Here is a 24,114-nt window from a genome sequence, read left to right on the forward strand (position 1 = left end):
ACCCTGTGCCCTTCTCCATTGCGTCTCCGCCTTCCTAGTGGTCAGTAGGTCAAACTGGGCCTGTAAACTGCGCCGCTCCCTCAACAGCCCCTCCTCTGGTGTCTCCGCATATCTCCTGTCCACTTCTATAAGTTCCCCCACCAGTCTCTCCCTCTCCTGCCTCTCCTTCCTTTCTCTGTGTGCCCTTATGGAGATCAGCTCTCCTCTGATCACTGCTTTCAGGGCCTCCCATACTACCCCCACCTTCACCTCGCCCGTGTCGTTCGTGCCCAGATATCTCTCAATGCCCTTCCGGACCCTTCCGCACACCTCATCGTCCGCCAGCAGCCCCACATCCAGGCGCCACAGCGGGCGCTGGTCCCGTGCTTCCCCCAGTTCTACCTCTACCCAGTGTGGTGCATGGTCCAAAATCGCAATGGCCGAGTACTCCGTGTCCTGCACTCTCGAAATCAGCCCCCTGCTCAGTACAAAAAAGTCTATTCTGGAGTACACCCTGTGGACGTGGGAGAAAAAAGAATACTCCCTCGCCCTTGGCCTGCCAAATCTCCAAGGGTCTACCCCCCCCATCTGCTCCATGAACCCCCTTAGCACCTCCGCCGCTGCCGGCCTCCTATTCGTCCTGGAACTCGATCTGTCCAGCCCAGGGTCGAGCACTGTGTTGAAGTCCCCCCCCATGATCAGGCCTCCTGCCTCCAGACCCGGAATGAGGCCCAACAGGCGCCTCATAAAACCCGCGTCATCCCAATTCGGGGCATATACATTTACCAGCACCACATTCTCTCCCTGCAGCCTACCCTTCACCATCACGTACCTACCCTCCTTATCTGCTACCACCTGCGCCGCCACGAACGACACCCTCTTTCCCACCAAAATCGCCACCCCCCCGGTTCTTTGCGTCCAAGCCTGAGTGGAACACCTGTCCCACCCACCCCCTTCTCAGGCGCACCTGGTCTACTACTCTCAAGTGAGTCTCCTGCAACATTGCCACATCCGCCTGCAGTCCCTTTAGGTGTGAAAAAACCCTTGATCTCTTGACCGGTCCGTTCAGCCCCCTCACATTCCAAGTAATCAACCGGGTCGCGGAGCGACCCGTCCCTTTCCCCTGTCTATTAGCCATGTTCTGTCCCCTGTTCGCCCCGGGTCGACCCTCCCCTTCTGACCCGTTCCCCATGGCGATGGCCCCCCCCCCTCTCTCCTCCCGTTCTTCCCTTCCCGTCCTCGGCCTTTCCAGCAGCAACCCGGTATCCCCCCCTAACCCCCCTTGGCTAGGACCCCTCCTAGCCGCAGTGTATCCACCATCGTACTCCCGAGAGTCAGCTGGTTTTCGCTGACCCGGCTGCCCCTGCCACACTCCGACTCCTCCCGATGTGGGGGGGGGAGGGGCCTTCCCCCCCCCCTTGCCATCCCTCTCTGACCCCGCTTCAGCGCGGGAAAAGCCGCCATTGCTGGCCACACCCCACTCTTCTCTCCTCCCCCTTCCTCCGTCCCACGCGCGGGAAACAGGGGAGAGCCCGCGCTTTCGCCCGGCCACACCCTACCCCGCCATCTTCAATTCCACCCCCGTCCCCATCCACACCGATAACAAAGCCCCCTTAAAACGAGAGGAAGAAAAAAGAGAAAAAGAAAACACGCATAACCCACTTGCTCCCCCCCCGTCCCGCCTCCCCAACTTAACAATATAACAATATAAATAACAAATCGCAAATAAATACATAAATACATAACTATGCCTGCATAACTAAATAACTAAATAACTACCCAATAATAACGTACTTAACCAACAGTAACCATAACCCTTAAAGAACAGATCAAAAAACAGTAAAAAAGCCCCCCCTACAACAACAATAATTAAGGGAAGTTGGCAACGGGAAGAGACACACAAAAAGGAACAAAGAAACCCCCCATAACACAAGTTTCAAAGAAACCAAACGATCCATCAACTTTAACCAAGTTCCGACCTGGCCTAAGAAAGACATGGGCCACTTGATCAGTCAAGGGTACTCGGGCGGCCTCGACCGCCGGCGTTCCCAAGTTCTAGTTCAGGTCCAGCTTTTCCTCCCGAACAAAAGTCCATGCCTCCTCTGGGGTCTCAAAGTAATGGTGCTGGTCCTTGTAGGTGACCCACAAGCGCGCTGGCTGCAGCATTCCAAACTTGATCCTTTTTGCGTGTAGCACCGCCTTCGTTCGGTTAAACCAGGCCCGCCGCTTTGCCACCTCCGCACTCCAGTCCTGATATATCCGCACCGTCGAATTCTCCCATTTGCTGCTTTTCTCCCTCTTGGCCCACCTCAGCACTTTCTCCCGATCGCAGAGACGCTGGAACCGCACCAGCACCGCCCTCGGGGGCTCGCTTGCCCTAAGCCGCCTAGCCATGACCCGATATGCTTCTTCCAGCTCCAGGGGCGATGGACCGGCCCCCTCTCCCATCAGGGAGCTCAACATCTCCGCTACATATTTCGGGAGATCAGGCCCCTCCAGGCCTTCTGCTAGGCCCAGGATCCTCAAGTTCTTCCGCCTCATTCGCGTGTCCAGCTCCTCAAAGCGGCTCTGCCATTTCAGGTGGAGTGCCTCGTGCACCTCCACCTTTCCCACGAGGACCGTGGCTTCCTCCTCCCTCACCGCCATCTCCTGCTGCAGCTCTCTTATCGACGCCTCTTGGGTCGCCTGGGCCCCCATCAGCCTTGTGGTCGTCGCGTTCATGGACTCTAAGAGTTCCACTTTCAGCTCCGTAAAACACCGGAGGAGAGCGGCCTGCTGCTCCTCCGCCCATTTTCTCCAATCTTCTAGTGCACCACCGGCCGCCATTTTGGTCCTCTTCCCCCGCTTTTTTTGGGGAGCTGCTGCCGCTTTTTTTGTCGCCCCTCTCCGAGTACCGACCATAAAGTTGGTCTCACTCTCCTCAGGGAGCCTTCCCCCACCGGGATTCGTCTTTACAGTACCGTCGGGGCCCTCCAATCGGCCCTTAAACACCTTTGTCGCAGGAGCTGCCAAATGTGCGACTTAGCTGGTCATAGCCGCAACCGGAAGTCCCTCTAGGTCATTTATAAAAATGACAAACAGCAACGGCCCCAGAACAGATCCTTGTGGTACGCCACTCGTAACTGAACTCCATTCTGAACATTTCCCATCAACTACCACTCTCTGTCTTCTTTCAACTAGCCAATTTCTGATCCACATCTCTAAATCACCCTCAATCCCCAGCCTCCGTATTTTCTGCAATAGCCGACCGTGGGGAACCTTATCAAACGCTTTACTGAAATCCATATACACCACATCAACTGCTCTACCCTCGTCTACCTGTTCAGTCACCTTCTCAAAGAACTCGATAAGGTTTGTGAGGCATGACCTACCCTTCACAAAACCATGCTGACTGTCCCTAATCATATTATTCCTATCTAGATGATTATAAATCGTATCTTTTATAATCCTCTCCAAGACTTTACCCACCACAGACGTTAGGCTCACCGGCCTATAGTTACCGGGGTTATCTCTACTCCCCTTCTTGAACAAAGGGACCACATTTGCTATCCTCCAGTCCTCTAGCACTATTCCTGTAGCCAATGATGACATAAAAATCAAAGCCAAAGGCTCAGCAATCTCTTCCCTGGCTTCCCAGAGAATCCTAGGATAAATCCCATCCGGCCCTGGGGACTTATCTATTTTCACCTTGTCCAGAATTGCCAACACTTCTTCCCTACGCACCTCAATGCCATCTATTCTAATAGCCTGGGTCTCAGCATTCTCCTCCACAATATTATCTTTTTCTTGAGTGAATACTGACGAAAAGTATTCATTTAGTATCTCGCTTATCTCCTCAGCCTCCACACACAACTTCCCACCACTGTCCTTGACTGGCCCTACTCTTACCCTAGTCATTCTTTTATTCCTGACATACCTATAGAAAGCTTTTGGGTTTTCCTTGATCCTACCTGCCAAAGACTTCTCATGTCCCCTCCTTGCTCGTCTCAGCTCTCTCTTTAGATCCTTCCTCGCTTCCTTGTAACTATCAAGCGCCCCAACTGAAACTTCACGCCTCATCTTCACATAGGCCTCCTTCTTCCTCTTAACAAGAGATTCCACTTCTTTGGTAAACCACGGTTCCCTCGCTAGACCCCTTCCTCCCTGCCTGATTGGTACGTACTTATCAAGAACATGCAATAGCTGTTCCTTGAACAAGCTCCACATATCCAGTGTGCCCAACCCTTGCAGCCTACTTCTCCAACCAACACATCCTAAGTCATGTCTAATGGCATCATAATTGCCCTTCCCCCAGCTATAACTCTTGCCCTGCGGGGTATACTTATCCCTTTCCATCACTAACGTAAAGGTCACCGAATTGTGGTCACTGTTTCCAAAGTGCTCACCTACCTCCAGATCTAACACCTGGCCTGGTTCATTACCCAAAACCAAATCTAATGTGGCCTCGCCTCTTGTTGGCCTGTCAACATATTGTGTCAGGAAACCCTCCTGCACACATTGTACAAAGAATGACCCATCTAATGTACTCGAACTATATCTTTTCCAGTCAATATTTGGAAAGTTAAAGTCTCCCATAACAACTACCCTGTTACTTTCGCTCTTTTCCAGAATCATCTTCGCCATCCTTTCCTCTACATCCCTAGAACTATTAGGTGGCCTATAGAAAACTCCCAACAGGGTGACCTCTCCTTTCCTGTTTCTAACCTCAGCCCATACTACCTCGGAAGAAGAGTCCCCATCTAGCATCCTTTCCGCCACCGTAATACTGTCCTTGACTAGCAGCGCCACACCTCCCCCTCTTTTGCCCCCTTCTCTGAGCTTACTAAAACACCTAAACCCCGGAACCTGCAACAACCATTCCTGTCCCTGCTCTATCCATGTCTCTGAAATGGCCACAACATCGAAGTCCCAGGTACCAACCCATGCTGCCAGTTCCCCTACCTTATTTCGTATACTCCTGGCATTGAAGTAGACACACTTCAAACCACCTACCTGAACACTGGCACCCTCCTGCGAAGTCAAATCTGTGCTCCTGACCTCTATACTCTCAATCTCCCGTACCCCAAAACTACAATCCAGGTTCCCATGCCCCTGCTGAATTAGTTTAAACCCCCCCAAAGAGCACTAACAAATCTCCCCCCCAGGATATTGGTGCCCCTCAGGTTCAGATGTAGACCATCCTGTCTATAGAGGTCCCACCTTCCCCAGAAAGAGCCCCAGTTATCCAGAAATCTGAATCCCTCCCGCCTGCACCATCCCTGTAGCCACGTGTTTAATTGCTCTCTCTCCCTATTCCTCATCTCACTATCACGTGGCACGGGCAACAACCCAGAGATAACAACTCGGTTTGTTCTCACTCTGAGCTTCCATCCTAGCTCCCTAAAGGCCTGCCTGACATCCTTGTCCCCTTTCCTACCTATGTCGTTAGTGCCAATGTGGACTACGACTTGGGGCTGCTCCCCCTCCCCCTTAAGGACCCGGAAAACACGATCCGAGACATCACGTACCCTTGCACCTGGGAGGCAACATACCAAACGTGAGTCTCTCTCGCTCCCACAAAATCTCCTATCTGTGCCCCTGACTATTGAGTCCCCAATTACTAATGTTCTACTCCTTTCCCCCCTTCCCTTCTGAGCAACAGGGACAGACTCCGTGCCAGAGGCCCGTACCCCATGGCTTACCCCTGGTAAGTCGTCCCCCCCACAAGTATCCAAAACGGTATACTTGTTACTCAGGGGAACGACCGCAGGGGGTCCCTGCACTGACTGCTTCTTCCCAGTCCCTCTTACAGTTACCCATCTATCTCCAGCCTTTGGTGTAACTACTTCCCTGAAGCTCCTATCTATGACCCCCTCTGCCTCCCGAATGATCCGAAGTTCATCCAGCTCAAGCTCCAGGTCCCTAACACGGTTTTTGAGGAGCTGGAGTTGGGTGCACTTCCCACAGATGAAATCAGCAGGGACACTGACGGCGTACCTCACCTCAAACATTCTGCAGGAGGAGCATTGTACTGCCTTCCCTGACATCACCTCTAGATTTTTAAAAAAAACAAGAAAAAGAAAAAGAAAGGAAGAGCTTACCTGATATTACCTCAAACCCTGCTCCCGCTGAAAAGTAAGCAAATTTAAAGGCACTCACTCACCTTCACGACAGGCCCCTGCTCCCGTTTCCCAACCACCGTGGGGTGGGGGAGTTGGTTAGAACTGACCAGAATAACTGGGTGTGGGACAAGGTTTTTGTATGTGGTGAATTCATACACCAAGAAGGCAATGTGCAGACTTAGCTTCTACCAGCACAAATATCAATCAGGAATTAAAGAGTTTTATATGTTACAAACATCCCTTAGTCAGATGTTTTAATTCATTCCTGGGTTTTAATTACTTCATAAAAAACTGCAGTAATCTTGGATATTTATTAATAATATAAATGTCTTATACTTTTCAAAGTTTCAGAGCACAATAATTGTGAGGATGTTGGAAACAATACTCAATTTCATGTGACCTGTAAGAGTGATAACTGGCTTCAGTGAAAGTCTCTGCAGTATTCAGATCTGCACCTTAAATCAGTTGTGGAACCAAATATTTAGGCCTGGATTTTTGTGGAGTTGGGTCAACTCCAGAACCATTCAAAAATGGTGGTCATGACCCAATCCTGGGACTCTTGGCCCCGTTCCTGGCACTGTTAATTTTTAATAGCGTGGGATATGGTTGCAGACAGTGACCCTGTACTCTACACTCCCAACCTGGCCTGCTTCATTGCAAGGGAAGACTTTACGCTTGTTTCTGTTACAGTTTAGATCAGCGTTCTTAAAACTTTTTTTCCGGGGACCCATTTTTACCAACCGGCCGACCTTCGCAACCCACGCCGGCCGACCTGCGCAACCCACCATTTTCTCTTACCTTCTTTACTGCTGACAAAAATGGAGGAAATGGTTTTGGGTCCCTTTGACCCTCGTACACGCTCCTCCAATGGAACCTGTTGGATGAAGGTGAAGCCTTCTGGTGGCAGAAAGTATGGAGTCTCCATCTGTCCAAAGTTCTGCAATTTTTTCCTGTAAAATTTTATCAAATAAACCCCCCCCCCCCCTGAACTTGCGAAAAAAATAAAAAATAAAGTGAGTAAAATAAACGGGAAAAAATGAATAAAACTCCCCCGAACGTGTAAAACAAAATAAAATGAACAAAATAAATGAAAAAAAATAATAATTAAATGAATAAAATAAATGAACCACTACAGAACTTGTAAAACAAAAAGCTGCAATCGTTTAAAAAACATAGCGGCCGCACTGCGCATGCGTGCCCGATTATTGGCGCGCATGCGCAATGCGGCCACTATATTTTTTTTACATGTTTGCGGAATGCACATGCGCACTGATCATCATGCGCAATGCGGCCGAATTTTTTTTTTTAACATGTTCGTGACCCCTTGCAGTTGGCGTTATGAAAAGCCGGCTGCTGCGCGGGGATTTGCGCTATCGGAGTGCCACGGACAACAGCTCCGTGACCCTCCCGACACCCACCAGCGACCCACCCGCGGGTCGCGCCCCCGTCTTTGAAGAACACTGGTTTAGATGAACATCCCATCTGATTTCACATCAAGCTGAAGTACATCAGCTATGATTTTAGGTCATAAACTGAGTTTGGGTTTTTGGTTAAATGTTACTTATCACCATAACTGAATTTGCCTTTGTTTTAACCTGATCTTATCATTAATAGGAGTAAATAGAATTACATTTGTTTACAGAGACCAGAAAGCATTAAGGATTTGGAGAGACCAAGCTAAATTAATGCAGGAAAAGAAAGAAACAGAAATAAAGCAATGGTCTGTAAAAGAAAGGAACAAGGAACTGGTAAAATATATATATATATATATATATATGTACTACTTTCAAATGAATTTGTTTACCATTTGCCAAAATAGGTTCACTTTTACTTTGTTCAATTGTGGCGTAATTTGTTATATTCCATTTTGGCCTCAAGGTAGGAACAACAGAAAAATCTAAACCCCAGAGTATATTTTCTGGGTCATTGCCAATGATGGGGTACTTGGCCCAATGTGAGCCGCAAGTCCAGCATCTTGTTCAGGAGAGGACTTGGAGTACCTAGCCAATGATAAACAGGGTCTATTTTTTCCCTGTAATGTGCAATAAAATAAAACTGATATCACCCAGTTCAAATTATGCAGTTCCATTTGAGTTTGTTTGAATATCAATAGCCATAACCTCCTGGTCCCCCCGCGCCACATTAAGGGGGGTACTCCACTGATGCACTGGGGAACCCCTGCAGGAAGTTTCCACTTACCCAGCAATTGCCCAGAAGTGCTAGGACAATTGAGCTGGGGTGGCAACCATCCGACAGACCGACTTAAATTGGTAACTTCAGATGGTTCTGGCAATGTTACCCTGATAGTTACTCTGAAACAGTTGTCTTGCATGGGGCAGTCACCCCCCCCCCACCCCCTCACCACCAACACCTCCCCCCCCCCCCCCCCCCCCCCCCCCCCAATACACACACACACACGACCCTCCAGGCGACCCACCACACTACAAATCAACCCCTCTCCTGGTGCGCGCCGCCAAGTCCGTTTGAAGCCCCCCCAGACCTCCCCTATTATCTGGTCCGACACTGCCCTCACCCGCTGTCTGAACCACTTCCCTTTTAATTGTCCCTTTAACACCTCCTTACCACGGCTAGTACCAGAAAAAGGTGCCCCAGTTGCTCCATGCCGATGCAACCCAGGAGTGCGCTTCACTGCTCCTGTCTCAGTCGGCCTTAGTGAGAAAGATTGGGTGAGACACAGGTTTTGGAATCTCAGCATGGGTATGTCCGCCAGAGATTGCCACTCTGAGGAAGTTACGGGCATTATCTAATCCCAGGACACTGCTCACCAATAGTTATCACCATCAAAGCACTCACTGCTGGTTTAAAAAAAAGTGGTGAATGTTAGAGAAGAAACTAAAGACATTGTACAATGAAAATTCATTTCATTTCGAGTGCCTCATCTACCTTATTTATAAAATTCTATTTAAAAATCTGAATTCAAAACATTTTCTAACACCTAACAATTTTTGAAATAAATATTTAGAAAATTGGTATACAAGTTTGCAAACCCACTAAAAGATAAAGTTTCTATTACGTTACCCTTGAGGCACAATCCAAGTATCTCTTGGTACTTGTGATCATAGAATCTCTACAGTACAGAATAAGGCCATTTGGCACGTCCAGTTTGCACTGACTCTCTGCGAGAGCACCCTATCCCCGTAACCACACATATACATCCCTGGACACTAAGGGATAACTTTATCATGGCCAAACCACCTAAGCTGCACTTCTTTGGACTGTGGGAGGAAACCGGAGCACCCAGAGGAAACCCATGCAGACACTGGGAGAATGTGCAGACTCCACACAGTCACCCAAGGCCTGAATTGAATCAGGTCCTGTTCTAGTTCCACCCCCTTCAAGTCTTTTGCTTTACAATTGGGTACATCAAACAGACATACTGAGATTTCAGGATTTGATACTGGCTGCAATGCTGCCCAATTTTATTCAAAAGGGCACCAATTTGATGTTTTTTTAAAGGTTTTTTAAAATTCAGATATTTGGACACCCGGTTAGGCCCTTTAATGTTGTGCCAACCTGGTGCACCAAAGCCTTCCTGCAAATGATTCGGGCTTCCTATCTACAGGGTTGGGGAAAGTCTAAGGACAAATCCATGAGAGGCACAGAAATTTGAAAATATGTCCCAAAGCTGCTTCCATAAAGAACCCTATGAAAGCTACATTGATGCAACTTTCCAATGTGATTCTACAATCTAGCAATGATATTTGGACAGGCAGGCATAGAGTAAATAAATGCTACCATCTGGGAGATAATTGGATATAAAAACAGAAAATTCTGGAAATACTCAGCAGGTCAGTTTGCAGTTTTGATGAAAAATTAAAACTTCACAGGTGCTGCCTGATCTGCTAAGTATTTCCAGCACTACTTTTATTTCAGATTTCCAGCATCTGCAGTATTTTGCTTCTGTACTAAGCAGTGTGTTTTTTTGTGCTCAGTTAGTGAAGAGTGCGCCATATGCTACAGATCCGAACTATTACCATATAGTGAAAAATGTGGATTTGAAAGGACCACCTATCTGTGAATCTAGGCGGAGTATGTATTCAGGAAAGGAAATTGAAGAAAAAAGGTAAGTTAAATAAGATTTTTATTGTACATCCATAAACATGGAAATACATACTGTGACAACAATAGAAATATTCAATAGGCATTTTTTATACACCATTCTGTTTTAAATAACCTGTTCCTAGGCAGCTGATAATACCCCACTGCACAAGAGTAAATATTTTTATTTTTAATCTTCTTAACAATAATTAATATTTATGCAACACCTTTAATGAAACGTCTGAAGGCATTTGACAGAAACATTATAAAGCAAATCCCACCCTATGTCTTTAGTGGCAGTCAAGTAAGCAAATTGATAACTTCGGCATCAAGTACACTTATTCATTTACTAATTCAAAGCATAATGAGTAAATCATTTAGTATTTGTCCACCTGTACCATGTGAGGGAATTGAATTTCAAGATACAATTAATTATGTTTGTAAATCTAACCCATGTGACAGTTATTTTCTTTTGCTGTTATGTGTAAATATGATACCTGAACACTAAAGATGAGCCGTACTCAGCTCGGACCTGTGGAGATTTTAAACATACAATGTTTGAATCAATTGCAATTATATTTTGCCTTTGTTGCATGGTTCAAAGTGTCTTTGTCAATGTATGCAATTACGTTCACCAGGACTTTACCAAGATTTATATGTAGTTACTTTTGTTGCTGCCACACAGATGTGCTGTTTTCTGTCTCACTAACTTTTGAGTAATGTTTTGCTACAATACTGAAATTAGCCATGACACTGCTATATGACCCTCTTAAAAAGAACACATCATAGGAAAAGATAATACCTCTTTGAAAGTAAAGTCTGCAACAATACATAAGAGATAGAAATCCTACTGAGCAGACGTTTGACATGCTGGAACAATTGTTCTGATATTTGGACTGCACTAACAGTGCGTTTCAGTATCTCCTGGAGAGAGCTGTCAGGTTGTTAGTGTTAGGCTCACACCAAGATAGCCTTGGAAAAAGGGAGATGTCAAATTGTACATGATGAAAAGAATGATGAGTTCCTAGAATTCCTGTAGAAATCAGCATGTGTTTCTGTACTTTAATTGTGGACATTTTCCATTGACACCTCCCTTTAGTTCTAATTGAATGTTATTTTCTCTTTGTTTGTGGAAACATTTATTCCTGTTGTTTTGCTGGAGAAAGAGCGGCACACTGATACAGTGGTTAGCACTGCTGCCTTACGGCATCGAGGACCCGGGTTTGGCCCCAGTCCCGAGTCACTGTCCATGTGGGGTTTGCACATTCCCTCCATGTCTGCATAGGTCTCACCCCCACAAACCCAAAGCTGTGCAAAGTAGGTAGATTGGCCACACTAAATTACCCCTTAATTGGAAAAAAAAGAGAATGGGATACTCTAAATTTATTTTTTAAAAGTTTTGCGGGAGAACAAATTTCAAAAGAAAGCACAATGCATGTTTAGGGTGACGCCTTGTATTGTGTATTTACTTCAGTGTTAAGAAAGGTTCGTTGTATGTTCAACATTTTTTTAACACGATACATCACTATTCTGTTGTGTACAATATTATTGTGCTACGTTCTTAAGAAATTGATAATATTGTTAGCAGATTGCTGAAATAGTTATGTTTTTTGTCAGACACTAACTTTCCACTTTACCTTCTATTACATTCATTTTTTTTAAATTTAGAGTACCCAATGTGGTTTTTTTTCCAATTAAGGGGCAATTTAGTGTGGCCAATTCACCTACCCTGCACATCTTTGGGTTGTGGGGGTGAGACCCATGCAGACACAGGGAGAATGTACAAACTCCACACAGTCAATGACCCGGAGTCGGGATCGAACACAGGTCCTTAGTGCCGTGAGGCAGCAGCGCTAACCACCGTGCCACCCCTTCTGTTACATTAATTAGCAATTTGGGGATTTTTACTTCTGAAAGTGTGAGAATTAATTCTTATTGTCTGCACAGTTTCAAGAACCAAGTGAACCGTTTCTTATTACGTTTTAATCTTGACTTTTTTTTTCTGCAGAGCTGCTAAAGATAAAGAACTTCAGGAACAGATCCAGAAACATATTAAGTTGATGCGAGAAAGAAGAAAAAGACAAAAGGGAAATCCTCAAGAAGAATTGGAGGCTGCAAAGAGAGATTTAGAAATTGTGTGTTCATCATGTGTTCTTGCTTGCATGAGTTAAATCTAGCATTATTTTGTGCTTTTATAAGCTATAAATGTATTTAAAAGTTTTGTTGATGGCCTTTAAAGAATAGGAAATGAAAAAATTCACTATTATTCTGGAAGTTTCCCTTCAAGTATGTCTGGGCTATTTATATATACATATATTTTATTTTTAAAGAGAGACCACTCTTGGTACTGGCATTGTTGAATTTCAATAGAACCAAAGAGAAAGTTCAGCAAATGGCAGGAAGCTGTATTTTGGAGCTGAGATTTGGTTGATTGATATAAGGAGTCCGTCAAAAGTACGTGTTACAGTGGGAAATCTGTTTTCACATGCTGCAGGGTGAAGGAAGAGCATGTAGGACAATGTATTTGGTGCTGAGAAGAAATGGGAGAGGAAACCTTAAACAACTGCTGACCAAATTAACTGATGACATTAGGGAACTACAGCATGGAATGCATACTATAAAAGATCTATTTTGTCATTTCCAGTTTCACTTCCTAGCATCTGTTAATGCATGAAATTTATTTAAAGAAAGTTTGTATTTGCATAACACCTTTCAAAGCATCCTCACAGCTGACTTTTGAAATGTAGTTATTATTATTATGACTTTTTTTGAGGAGATAACAAGGAGGGTCAATAAGGCAAGCATGGTATGGATTTTAGCAAGTGCTCTGACAAGGTCCTGTATGGAATACTGTTTCCAGTGGGGTTCCACTGGGTCTAGGTCCCTTACTTTTTGTGGTATAATATCAGTGATTTAGACTGGTATAGGGACCATACAAAGTTTGGCCATTTGGTTGATAGGGAGGAGGCACAGCATAGACTTCAGGAGGATATCTATGTGTGATTATAATGTGTTGGGGGGGGGGGGGGGGGGGTGGAGGGGGCTGTGCAATATAGACTTGGAAATACACAATGGGTATTAAGAAGTGGAACAGGTGGATCTTGGAGTGCAGGTCCACAGATCGCTGAAGGTAGCAGGACAGATAGATAAAGTGATATTTTCCTTTATCGCCAGTAGAATGTAAGAGCAGTAATGTTATGCTCAAAATATGTAAAAGACTAGTTCCGCCACGGCTACAATATAGCATACATTATGTTAGCAGCATTACAGGAAGGATGTGATCACACAGTACAAGTTTCAGAGAAGCTTAGTGAGTATGTTGCCAGGATGGGAGAATTTTACCAATGAGTTAAGATTAGATAAGTGGGGAACGTTTTCTTTGCAACATGAGGCTGAGAGGCTGAGCTGTAGAAAATTGAGCAATCTATATACAGTGGATATGAAATACCTATTTCCCTTCTAGAGAAAGGTCAATAATCAGGGGCATAGGGTTAAAGTAATTGGCAGAAGTTTTAAAGGGGATTTGCAGTGAAATACTTTAACCCAGAAGAAGGTGGTGGGGATCGAGAACATAATGAAAAGTTGATAGAAATGGAAGCCCTCATCACATATCAAAAAATACTTAATTATTTACATGAAGTGCTATAATCTACAGGGCTACAGATCAAGAGCCGCAAAGCAGGATTAGGCTGCTTCAATCCTTATCGGGCAGTAGAGGGCAGAATGCCTCCTAGGCATAAATCTTCTACTCATAGGTAAACATAGGAGCAAATCTGTAAACAATGATAAGGTAATGGAGCAGGTAATCTGTTCCATCATTCTGCTCTGAAAATGCACTGAAAGATAATTATGATGGTAGATTTAGTTGAGACAATATGGGGGAGGCTGGAGTGGAGCGTCAACACATACAGCAGTTGGTCTGTGTGGCCTGTTCCTGTGCCCTATATCTTGTGTAATGCTTTATAATTGAGGCTGCCTAACTCTGTTGGATTATATCTTCCATACTGTAGTGAAGTAGCCACTTAGATTATGTGCTAAAATTTAGTGATTCGAACCCACAACCTTCTGCCTGAGGCCAAGAGTATTTGGTTGATAGTGAGGAGGCACAGCATGGACTTCAGGAGGATATCTATGTGTGATTATAATGTGTTTGGGGGGAGGTGGGGGGGCACTGTGCAATATAAACTCGGAAATACACAATGGGTATTAAGAAGTGGAACAGATGGATCTTGGAGTGCAGGTCCACAGATCTCTGAAGGTAGCAGACAGATAGATAAATATATATAATACAGAGAGAGAGATTAAGTGGAAAGAACGAGATGCACACATTTACATATATATATAGATGTGTGTGTACATATGTAATTTATATGAACAGATTTTATTTATTTGTGATCAGTTGAGTAATATGCTGCCTCTAGTTATTAACTCTCTCTCTATATTATATATATATGCAAAAACCCTACATCAAAATTACACCATTACACTTTATTGTTCCACTCAAAGCTGCAATTGGGAAATAAGAAAAAAAGGAACATAGAAACAAAGGACCTTGTGTTATAAATCAACATATTCTCTGAATCGCCATGAGAAACACCATATAAGATCAAGTGATTTATTCAAAGTTTTGTGTAAGTGTGCACTTCCTGTGAGGGTGGTATATTCTTCCTTCAACTCTGCTATCATGCTCTTTCAGTCACACTGTTCCTGTTTAAGTTTGCCAACCACAGTCAATAACTATCGATTTATCTGAATTATACCTCCTACTTCCTTACTTTTCAACTGGTTAAAGCAGATGAAAAAGGGAATAATAGCAAAATACTGTGGATACTGGAAATATGAAACAAAAACAGAAAATGCTGGGAAATAGGTCTGGCAGCATCTATGCAGAGTCCACTGATGCTGCCAGGCTGCATTCTCTGTTTTTTTATTTAAAAAAGGAATAGATATTTATGATGGTAGATTTAGATGAGACAATAGGGGGGGGAGGCTGGAGTGGAGTGTAAACACTGCCATGAACCAATTGGCTATGTGGCATGTTCCTGTGACCTATACCTGTGCCTTTTTCCTGTATAATGCTTTGCAATTGAGACCACCTAACTGTCCAAATCAGGCCTCATTCAACAGAAAGTCCTGAGTTTCTATGTTCCTTCTTGTCAGCTCCACACCCACCATCACTAAGAACCAGTCCATTATTCTGTGGTAACTCCTCCCATCAACTCCTTCATTATCGGGTATTTTGCATAAGTCAGACCTCATGAAAAGATTTTCTCAGTGCTGTGGAAGGAACCAACTTTTAAAAGGTTATTTTGTTCAACCAAACCAGCTCCTGCTTATTTGCTACTTGCAGCCACTGACGACCTTGCAGCTCTGAAGGGATTTCTTGCCTTACTGGTGCCCCACATTGGTCACCAACTAAAAAGGCAGTAAAATGAACAAAAGAGAAAAAAATAAAATGTTCGGTATCTCCAGAACACATGGAAAGGGAAATTAAAGTGACGTTTTGAGCATTGGGCAGGCTTCATTATGCAATAAAAACATCACTGAGTGCCTCTTAGCAAAAACAGAATTTATATTGTTCAACTGCTATTCCATTGCATCGCCTGAGGAACCATAACATCTCCAGCAGAACATCAGTCCAGCAATGTTTCCTCCATAAACAATGTACAGGGTATTAACTGTTAATATAACAGTAAAATATCTGCATGTTTTTCATGCCCATTTTACTTCAGTTTTCATTCTCTGTATGTTGCAAATTCCAATAGCATACTTTCACTTGATTAACACAAATTTCACTGTTATGAAAGGGCAACAACGGGCAGCACGGTGGCGCAGTGAGTTAGCCCTGCTGCCTCACGGCGCCGAGGTCCCAGGTTCGATCCCGGCTCTGAATTAGAATTAGAACAGTACAGCACAGAACAGGCCCTTCGGCCCTCGATGTTGTGCCGAGCAATGATCATCCTACTCAAGCCCACGTATTCACCCCATACCAGTAACCCAACAACCCCCATTAACCTTATTTTTTAGGACACTAGGGCAATTTAGCCTGGCCAATCCACCTAACCCGCACATCTTTGGACTGTGGGAGGAAACCGGAGCACCCGGAGAAAACCCACGCACACACGGGGAGGACTTGCAGACTCCGCACAGACAGTGACCCAGCCGGGAATCGAACCTGGGACCCTGGAGCTGTGAAGCATTGATGCTAACCACCATGCTACCGTGCTGCCACTACTGGGTCACTGTCTGTGTGGAGTTTGCACATTCTCCCCGTGTTTGCGTGGGTTTCGCCCCCACAACCCAAAGATGTGCAGGGTAGGTGGATTGGTCGCGCTAAATTGCCCCTTAATTGGAAAAAATGAATTGGGTACTCTAAATTTATTTTTTTTAAATGAAAGGGCAACAATTCCGAATTCTGGAGGCATTGGCAATGGGAACAAATCTACCAACAAACTCATCAGACAATGAAGAAATAAAACCGCTTAAAATATTGCTAAATTTTTGGGCTAATTTCATAATTTTAGTCAGTCCATTATGTACACTAGTGTAAAACATGCTGAAATTCAGGCGTTTAACATAATGCTTACATATTTTGCGATAGCAAGGTTTGACCTATCTATACCATTGCCTTCTGTGTTTATGAATTTCTTAATTAGTTCTTACTTGGAGGTCTTAGCCTTGGAAATATGTAGAATTTCATGGTATTCTTAAATTTCTGTTAATTGAGGCATATCTTTTCTCAGACTCTTGCAGTTAGGAATCAAGTTTATTTTTCTAAATTACTCAAACAATCTGAAGCGGAAACCTTTGAAGCTTTGTTGAAATTAACTTTGACTGGACAACTATTTTCAGGTGCTTATTTTTTACTTCAGAGGGGTCTGGTTGAAAGGGAATCTGACAGAATTGCAGAGAGACAGAACACTGACCCATACATAGTGAACATATTAGGGGATGACAGATAGATAGAAGTTTCTGTCAGTGATGTTCAGGTATGGTTGTTTAATATTCTCATACTACATCTCTGTGTGCACAGCTTTAAATCTGTTTAAAGGTGTTTTTTTCTTTTTTTGTGCAGGCTGCAAATCTGAAATCTTCACTTGCTAGAAGAAAGGTCATAGATGGTCTATTATAAAATAATTTTATTGCAGTCACTGGAGTACGTTTATCCAACAACTCACCAATGACCAATTCCCAAAATGGTATTCCTAGCATGAAATGATAATGGACCATTGCAGTGACTGAAGAAATATCTACAGCTTATAATGGAAGTGAAATAATTGAGAACATCAAGTTATTTAATATTCATAGTCTGGTGCCAAATTGAATAAATAGCTATGTTTAATTGATATATCCTGTTCAATATATACTACCTTATAATTATTTCTGTCCCTAACAAGAAATGAGTGATCGGTAATTAAACCTTTTCCTTGTCCATATGCACAAATTTTAAAGTTAATTTTTTTGATTTACTAGAATATAGCAATATTGCATTCTTCAAATAGTTAATCAAAGTCAGAATGGAATGTATTCATTTTGTTTCACACCCATCACAATATTGAGCAGCAAGAGATGACTAACTTGTTGCCATTGATAGTAGAAAGAAGTGTTGTTCTTGTCACCAACGTTCTTTGGTATTCTGGGTGAAGTGGGAACCTTTATTAAAGGGATCAAGGTGGGGGAGGTAGGATCAGGGTATTGATCTTGATGATCAGCCATAATCATAATGAACAGCGAAGGGCTGAATGGCCTCCCCCGCTTCTATTTTCTATGTTTCTGCATGAACTTAAATGGAGTGTTTGCAGGCTATTAGACACATGTGTACATTCTCCAATAACAGTGCCAATCTAATGAAGATCACTGTGATTTTCTTCCATTCCCCTCACCAATATGTGTACTAGAATTTATAATTTCCTGACACTACCGAAGGTAAAATCTGCTAATCTAATACATTCCAGGAATACAATGTGCAATTTTTCTAGTTTGGTGCAGTAACCCACCATATTTCACATTTAAGTTGTGTGAAGAGTTAACCACAGTGAACACCAGAATGCTTTTTGACAGCTGACGATCAAATATGTTTTTGAGTTATTATTTTGATTATTAAATATATGATTAATTGGCCTTGGTAGGAAGTGAAATTAGAAGCTTTGCAGCTTTGTTATGCAAGTTAGCCGATGATTATTTTTCTCCCATTGTCTTCAGGTGCATGTTTAATGTGCAAAAACCCTTCATTTATGCTTTAGAAAATCCCCACCAAAATGACTAAGAAATCTCAATTGGTAGAGTCTCCCTCTGTCCAATGCGGAGAATATATTAATTTCCTGTGGGGATATACTGCACTATCTTGGTTCAGATGGTGCTGAGATTCAGAGACTTCCAAGTTTCTAAGGTATGCTGCTGCAGTTCAGCACTAATAAGCTAGATAGGAGCATCCTACCCATTAGGACATTGGTTTGGAAGGTTCTCAGGAGCTGAGTGCAAAGAATCTCAATCCTCAATGACAGGGCTACCCTTAACATTAATAAGCCTCCCTGACTGGCTGCCACGAAGCACTGCAGACCTGTCTGATTCACGTATTATGCAATGGATTATTTAGATTTAAAATTACATTGTTTAGTGTACCAGGGCTATTCCAAAATGATATATTTTTAAAATGAACAAAATAAATTTTTTAAGGATCCCCTTACTAGGGAAAAAAGAGCCAATTATCAAGTCCTCCCTCACTCTCACCATTTTCCAAACTCTTTAAACATTTTAGTTGTAATTTCTGCAATTTGTTCCTTTTTGTGCATGAACGAAATTAATCCTATAAGTTTTCTTTTAAAGGGAGCATTAAATACAAGGGATCATTTGTAAGGAGTGTTTTTCTAATTACTCCTTTATCACTTAATGTTCTTTTGTTAATGAAAGCTTGAATTGTTTGTTCATTAGGTGAAATGGTGCTATTCATCACAGAAATAATGTCTAAAGAAAGTTAAGTGAAATTAATATGTTTGTTTACAAGCAGTTAATGCTGTGTAAATTTGTTTAAAATGTTGAATCTTAAATTGGGCTCAAATACCTCACTCAGGGCTCAACTGCCTCCTGTCAAGATCAAATCTTCTGCAAATAAATATTTTGAAACATTTTAATTTTGAAATACTGGCACTCTTATTAAAATGACCCACTTCCTGAAAGCCCATTGAACCTAATAAAAATAAGGTGGATTTGGAATCAGGCTTGCAATGTTTACTTACTTTATTTCCCACCTGCCCAAACCAAGGTCTGTTGAATAGTCATCTTGACAGAATTTCTCTGTCCCTGGAGGAGGAAGATTACCAAATATACAGTTGAATTACAACTGCAAGCTCTTGGTTTCTTGATCTTGATCACCATGGATAGTTTATCATGTTCAATCTACTTTATAAAATTACAATTGGGGGGCATTCCTGGTTTACTGTCTGTAATTTAATAGTCCACTGAACAATGGATTAGAATTTATCTCCTTGAATAAAACCCTAATGACAATTAATCAATTAATTAATTTGCCATTGTCAAGCCCTGCTCAAATTTCCTGTGAATTTCATCGGACTACAATGCAAAACGGATGTAAATTTGCATCAGAAACTGGGGCCCAAAAATGTGCCAAACTCACATTTATTCTTTAACGCTGATTTTTCCCATTAAGGGGCAGTTTAGCGTGGCCAATCCATCTAACATGCATATCTTTAGGTTGTAGGGGTGAGACCCACGCAGACATGGGGGAGAATGTGCAAACTCCACACAGTGATCCGGGGCTGGGATCGAACCTGGGTCCTCAGTGCTGTGATGCAGCAGTGCTAACCACTGAGCCGCCCCCAAGTAGGAAAATTAAAGCTTCAAATCATTAATTCATCATAGAAACATAGAAAATAGCATTGAACCTGATCCTCTATCACAATGCCATACTTCCATTCTGTCCCCATACCGCATGACACCTTTTGTTTCTTGAAATCTATCTGTTTCTTAAATACATTCAGTGACTTGGCCTCCACAGCCTTATGTGGTAGAGAATTCCATAGTTAATCGCCCTCTGAGTATTTTTCTCGACTCCCCCCCCCAGCAAGGCAAAACATCAACCCTGCATTCAGTCTGTCCAGCACTCAGAATTTTATACATTTCAAAGATATCCTTTCTCATTCTTCCAAACTCTAGTGAATACAAGCCTAATTGACCCAATGTCATCCTGTACAACAATTCTGTCATCCAAGGAATCAGTGTGGTGCACCTCTGCTGCGCTCCCTCTATGGCAAGTAAGGAGACGAAAACTGCACACAATTTCAGGTGTGGTCTCAACACGGCCCTGTACTGCTCCAATAAGATCTTGTACTCAAATCCTGTTACAATTTAGTGCCATTAAGTTAACGAGCACTATATTTTTACGAATACTAATTTTCTTCAATTCCTCCTTTTCACTAGATTCTTGCTCCTCTAGCATTTCTGTTAAGTTATTTGTGTCTTCCTCTGTGAAGATGGAACTAATGTAATTTTTTAATTACTCTGACATTTCCTTGTTATCCATTATTAGCTCCCATTTCGGGGGCAGCACGGTGGCACAGACATTAGCATTGCTGCCTACGGCGCTGAGGACACTGGTTCGAATCCCGACCCTGGGTCACTGTCCGTGTGGAGTTTAGCACATTCTCCCCATGTCTGCATGGGTTTCACCCCCACAACCCAAAGATGTGCAGGATAGCTGGATTGGCCACGCTAAATTGTCCCTTAATTGGAAAAAATAATTGGGTACTCGAAAAAAAAATTAAAAATTAACTCCCATTTCGGACTGCAAGCACCTACATTTGTTTTCACTTTTTTTCACTTACTTATCAAAGCTTTTACAGTCCACTTTTATGTTCCTTACAAGTGACTCTCATACTCTATTTTTTCCCTCTGAATCAATCACCTGGTTCTCTGCTGAATTTTAAACTGACCCCAATCCTTAGACTTGCTACTTTTTCCAGCAACTTCATATGACTCTTCTTTGGATATAAGACTATCAACGTATTAGACAATGTGCCTGTTGTGATTTTTCTCCAGAAAGGAATGTATAACTGCTGCAATACACGCATTTGTTTCTTAAATATTAGCCATGCCTATCACCATCATGTCTTTCAATGAAGTTACCCAATCTATTGCATTCAACTCAACCATCAAATCTTCATGATTTCCTTTGTTTAGATTTAGGACCTGAGTTTTGAGTTGGACTATTTCACATTCAATCCCAATGGAGAATTCTATCATGTTATGGCCATTCTTCCCTAAAGGACCCACAAGATTAGCAATTAACCCCTTCTCATTGTACAATACTAATTCTTGTATTGCTGGATCCCTAGCTGGTTCCTCAACAAACTGGTCCAGAAGCCACCTCTTACACACTCCAGGAATTAATCTGCTACAGTATTATTCCTTATGTGGTTTTCCCAGTCTATATGTCAATTAAAGCCACCTATGATTACTGTGGCACCCTTATTACATGCATCTCTAATTCCCAGTTTAATGCCAGACCTATCTTACTGCTACTGTTTGGAGGCCTATGGACCAACTCCTACAAATATTTTCCACCTTTTGTTGCTTCTTAGCTCCACCAAGACTGATTCTATATCTAGATGTACCGAGCCAATATCCTTTCTCACTATTGCACTGATTTCATCCTTTATGAGAAACACCATCCACCTCCATTTTGTCTATCCTTCCTAAATAATCAATACCCTTGGATATTTAGTTCCCAGGCTTGATCACCCTACAGCCATGTTTCCTTTTTTTTTTTGAAAAATATTTTGGTGAGGCATTTATATATATATATTTATATATATATACACATCAAACACAACCATAAAAAGCAAGCAAACAAGAATGCAAATAATTGAAACAAATAAATATCTGACACCCCACAGCCCTGCCTACCCTTCCCAACTCCCCTACCTCTTTTTTTACCCCCCCCCCCCCCCCCCCCCCCCCCCCAACTGCTGGTATCTTAACTATTTTCGAAGAAGTCAATGACGGCTGCCATCTCCGGGCAAACCCCTCCACAGACCCTCTCAAGACAAACTTTATTGTCTCCAGCCTGAGGAACTTTGCCAGGTCGCTCATCCAAACTCCCAGTTTTGGCGGCCCCGGCTCCCACCATTCCAATAAGATCCGTCTCCGCACTACCAGAGAGGTAAAGGCCAAGATGTCGGCCTCTGGACTTGGGACCTCCTTCACCCACAAGACCTCTGACATAAGTCAGCAAACCTCTGCCAGAATCCCCAAGCTTTGGACAGGCCAAAACATGTGACATGAATCACGGGCCCACCCGCACACCACCCCCAACTGTCCTCCATCCCTTCAAAAAACCTACTCATCTTGGCCACAGTCATATGTGCCCTGTGAACCACTTTAAACTGAATAAGGCTAAGCCTGGCACACAAAGAGGATGCTTTCATCCTCCTCAGAGCCTCCTCATACAGACCAGCCTCCACCTCCCTCACTAACTCTTCCACTTACGCTTCATTACCTTTATCGGGGCTCCTAGTCCATTAACTCTTTATAAATTTCCGGTGATCGTCTCCCTGGACGCAGAAAAGGCCTTCGACAGAGTCGAGTGGAAATACCTCATAGAGGTACTGGAGCGGTTCGGGCTTGGAACAGGGTTCACCGCTTGGGTAAAGCTCCTGTACAACGCTCCCATGGCGAGTGTACAGACCAACAATACCAACTCCCAATACTTCCAGCTGCACAGGGGCACCAGACAAGGATGCCCACTGTCCCCGCTGCTGTTCGCACTAGCAATTGAACCGCTAGCAATCGCGCTCAGGGCAGCAAAAAATTGGAGGGGGATCCGAAGGGGAGGTAGAGAGCACAGAGTCTCACTCTATGCGGATGATCTGCTCCTCTATATCTCGGACCCACAAAGCAGAATGGACGGAATCATCGCGCTCCTGAAAGAGTTTGGAGCCTTCTCGGGCTACAAACTCAACATGAGCAAAAGTGAGATCTTCCCATTACACCCGCAAGGGGGGGGGGGGGGGGGGGCAGCACTAAAGGGGCTGCCGTTCAAACAAGCCCGACATAAATTCCGCTACCTGGGGATCCAAATAGCCCATGACTGGAAAGGGATCCACAAATGGAACCTCACCAGCCTGATGGAGGAAGTTAAAAAGGACCTGCAAAGATGGAACACACTCCCGCTCTCCCTCGCGGGGAGAGTTCAGACGATCAAAATGAACGTACTGCCCAGGTTCCTCTTCCTGTTTAGATCCATTCCGATCTACATCCCCAAGGCCTTTTTCAAAGCGCTGGACAAACTCATCATGGCGTTCGTATGGGGGGGTAAAAATGCTAGGATCCCAAAGAAGGTCTTACAAAAAACAAAAACCAGGGGAGGGTTAGCCCTCCCAAATCTACAATTCTACCACTGGGCAGCAACAGCCGAGCGAGTAAGGGGATGGATCCAGGAGCCAGAAGCTGAGTGGGTGCGTGCGGAGGAGGCCTCCTGCATGGGAACCTCCCTCCGGGCCCTCGCCACGGCAGCACTCCCATCCCCACCCAAAAAACACTCCAGCAGCCCAGTGGTGACAGCCACCCTCCAATCCTGGAACCAACTGCGGCAGCAACTTGGCCTGACCAAAATGTCGAACAGGTCTCCCATCTGCAACAACCATAGGTTCAAACCAGCACTGACCGACGCCACCTTCAAAAGGTGGAGGCAGGACGGGGGGGACACTGACAGTCAGGGACCTATACACGGACGACAGGATCGCAACACTGGACGAACTGACAGAGAAATTTCAGCTAGCTGGGGGGAACGAGCTACGGTACCTGCAGCTCAAAAACTTCCTACGAAAGGAGACAAGGACGTACCCACAACCGCCACGACAGACACTACTGGAAGACCTACTGGACGCAAGTATCCTAGAGAAAGGGAACTGTAGTGACATGTATGACCGACTGGTAGATAGGGACGACACCGTACTGG

The 24,114-nt window shown here is 43.9% G+C and overlaps 1 protein-coding gene across 1 annotated transcript in view; it reads left to right on the forward strand.

Moving 5' to 3' along the window:
- Positions 1-19,270, forward strand: part of LOC119950982 (leucine-rich repeat-containing protein 27-like) — a 141,937-nt gene extending 122,667 nt beyond the window's left edge. Inside the window, exons 10-13 of the mRNA XM_038774015.1 lie at positions 7,723-7,828; positions 10,034-10,164; positions 12,148-12,274; positions 17,215-19,270. Coding sequence (XP_038629943.1) covers positions 7,723-7,828; positions 10,034-10,164; positions 12,148-12,274; positions 17,215-17,271 — 421 coding nt within the window. The 3' untranslated portion in view covers positions 17,272-19,270. The remainder of the gene's footprint in view (positions 1-7,722; positions 7,829-10,033; positions 10,165-12,147; positions 12,275-17,214) is intronic.
- Positions 19,271-24,114: the final 4,844 nt, after the last annotated feature.

The sequence above is a fragment of the Scyliorhinus canicula genome, chromosome 16 (assembly GCF_902713615.1).
Source record: "Scyliorhinus canicula chromosome 16, sScyCan1.1, whole genome shotgun sequence".
NCBI classification, from domain to species: Eukaryota; Metazoa; Chordata; class Chondrichthyes; order Carcharhiniformes; family Scyliorhinidae; genus Scyliorhinus; species Scyliorhinus canicula.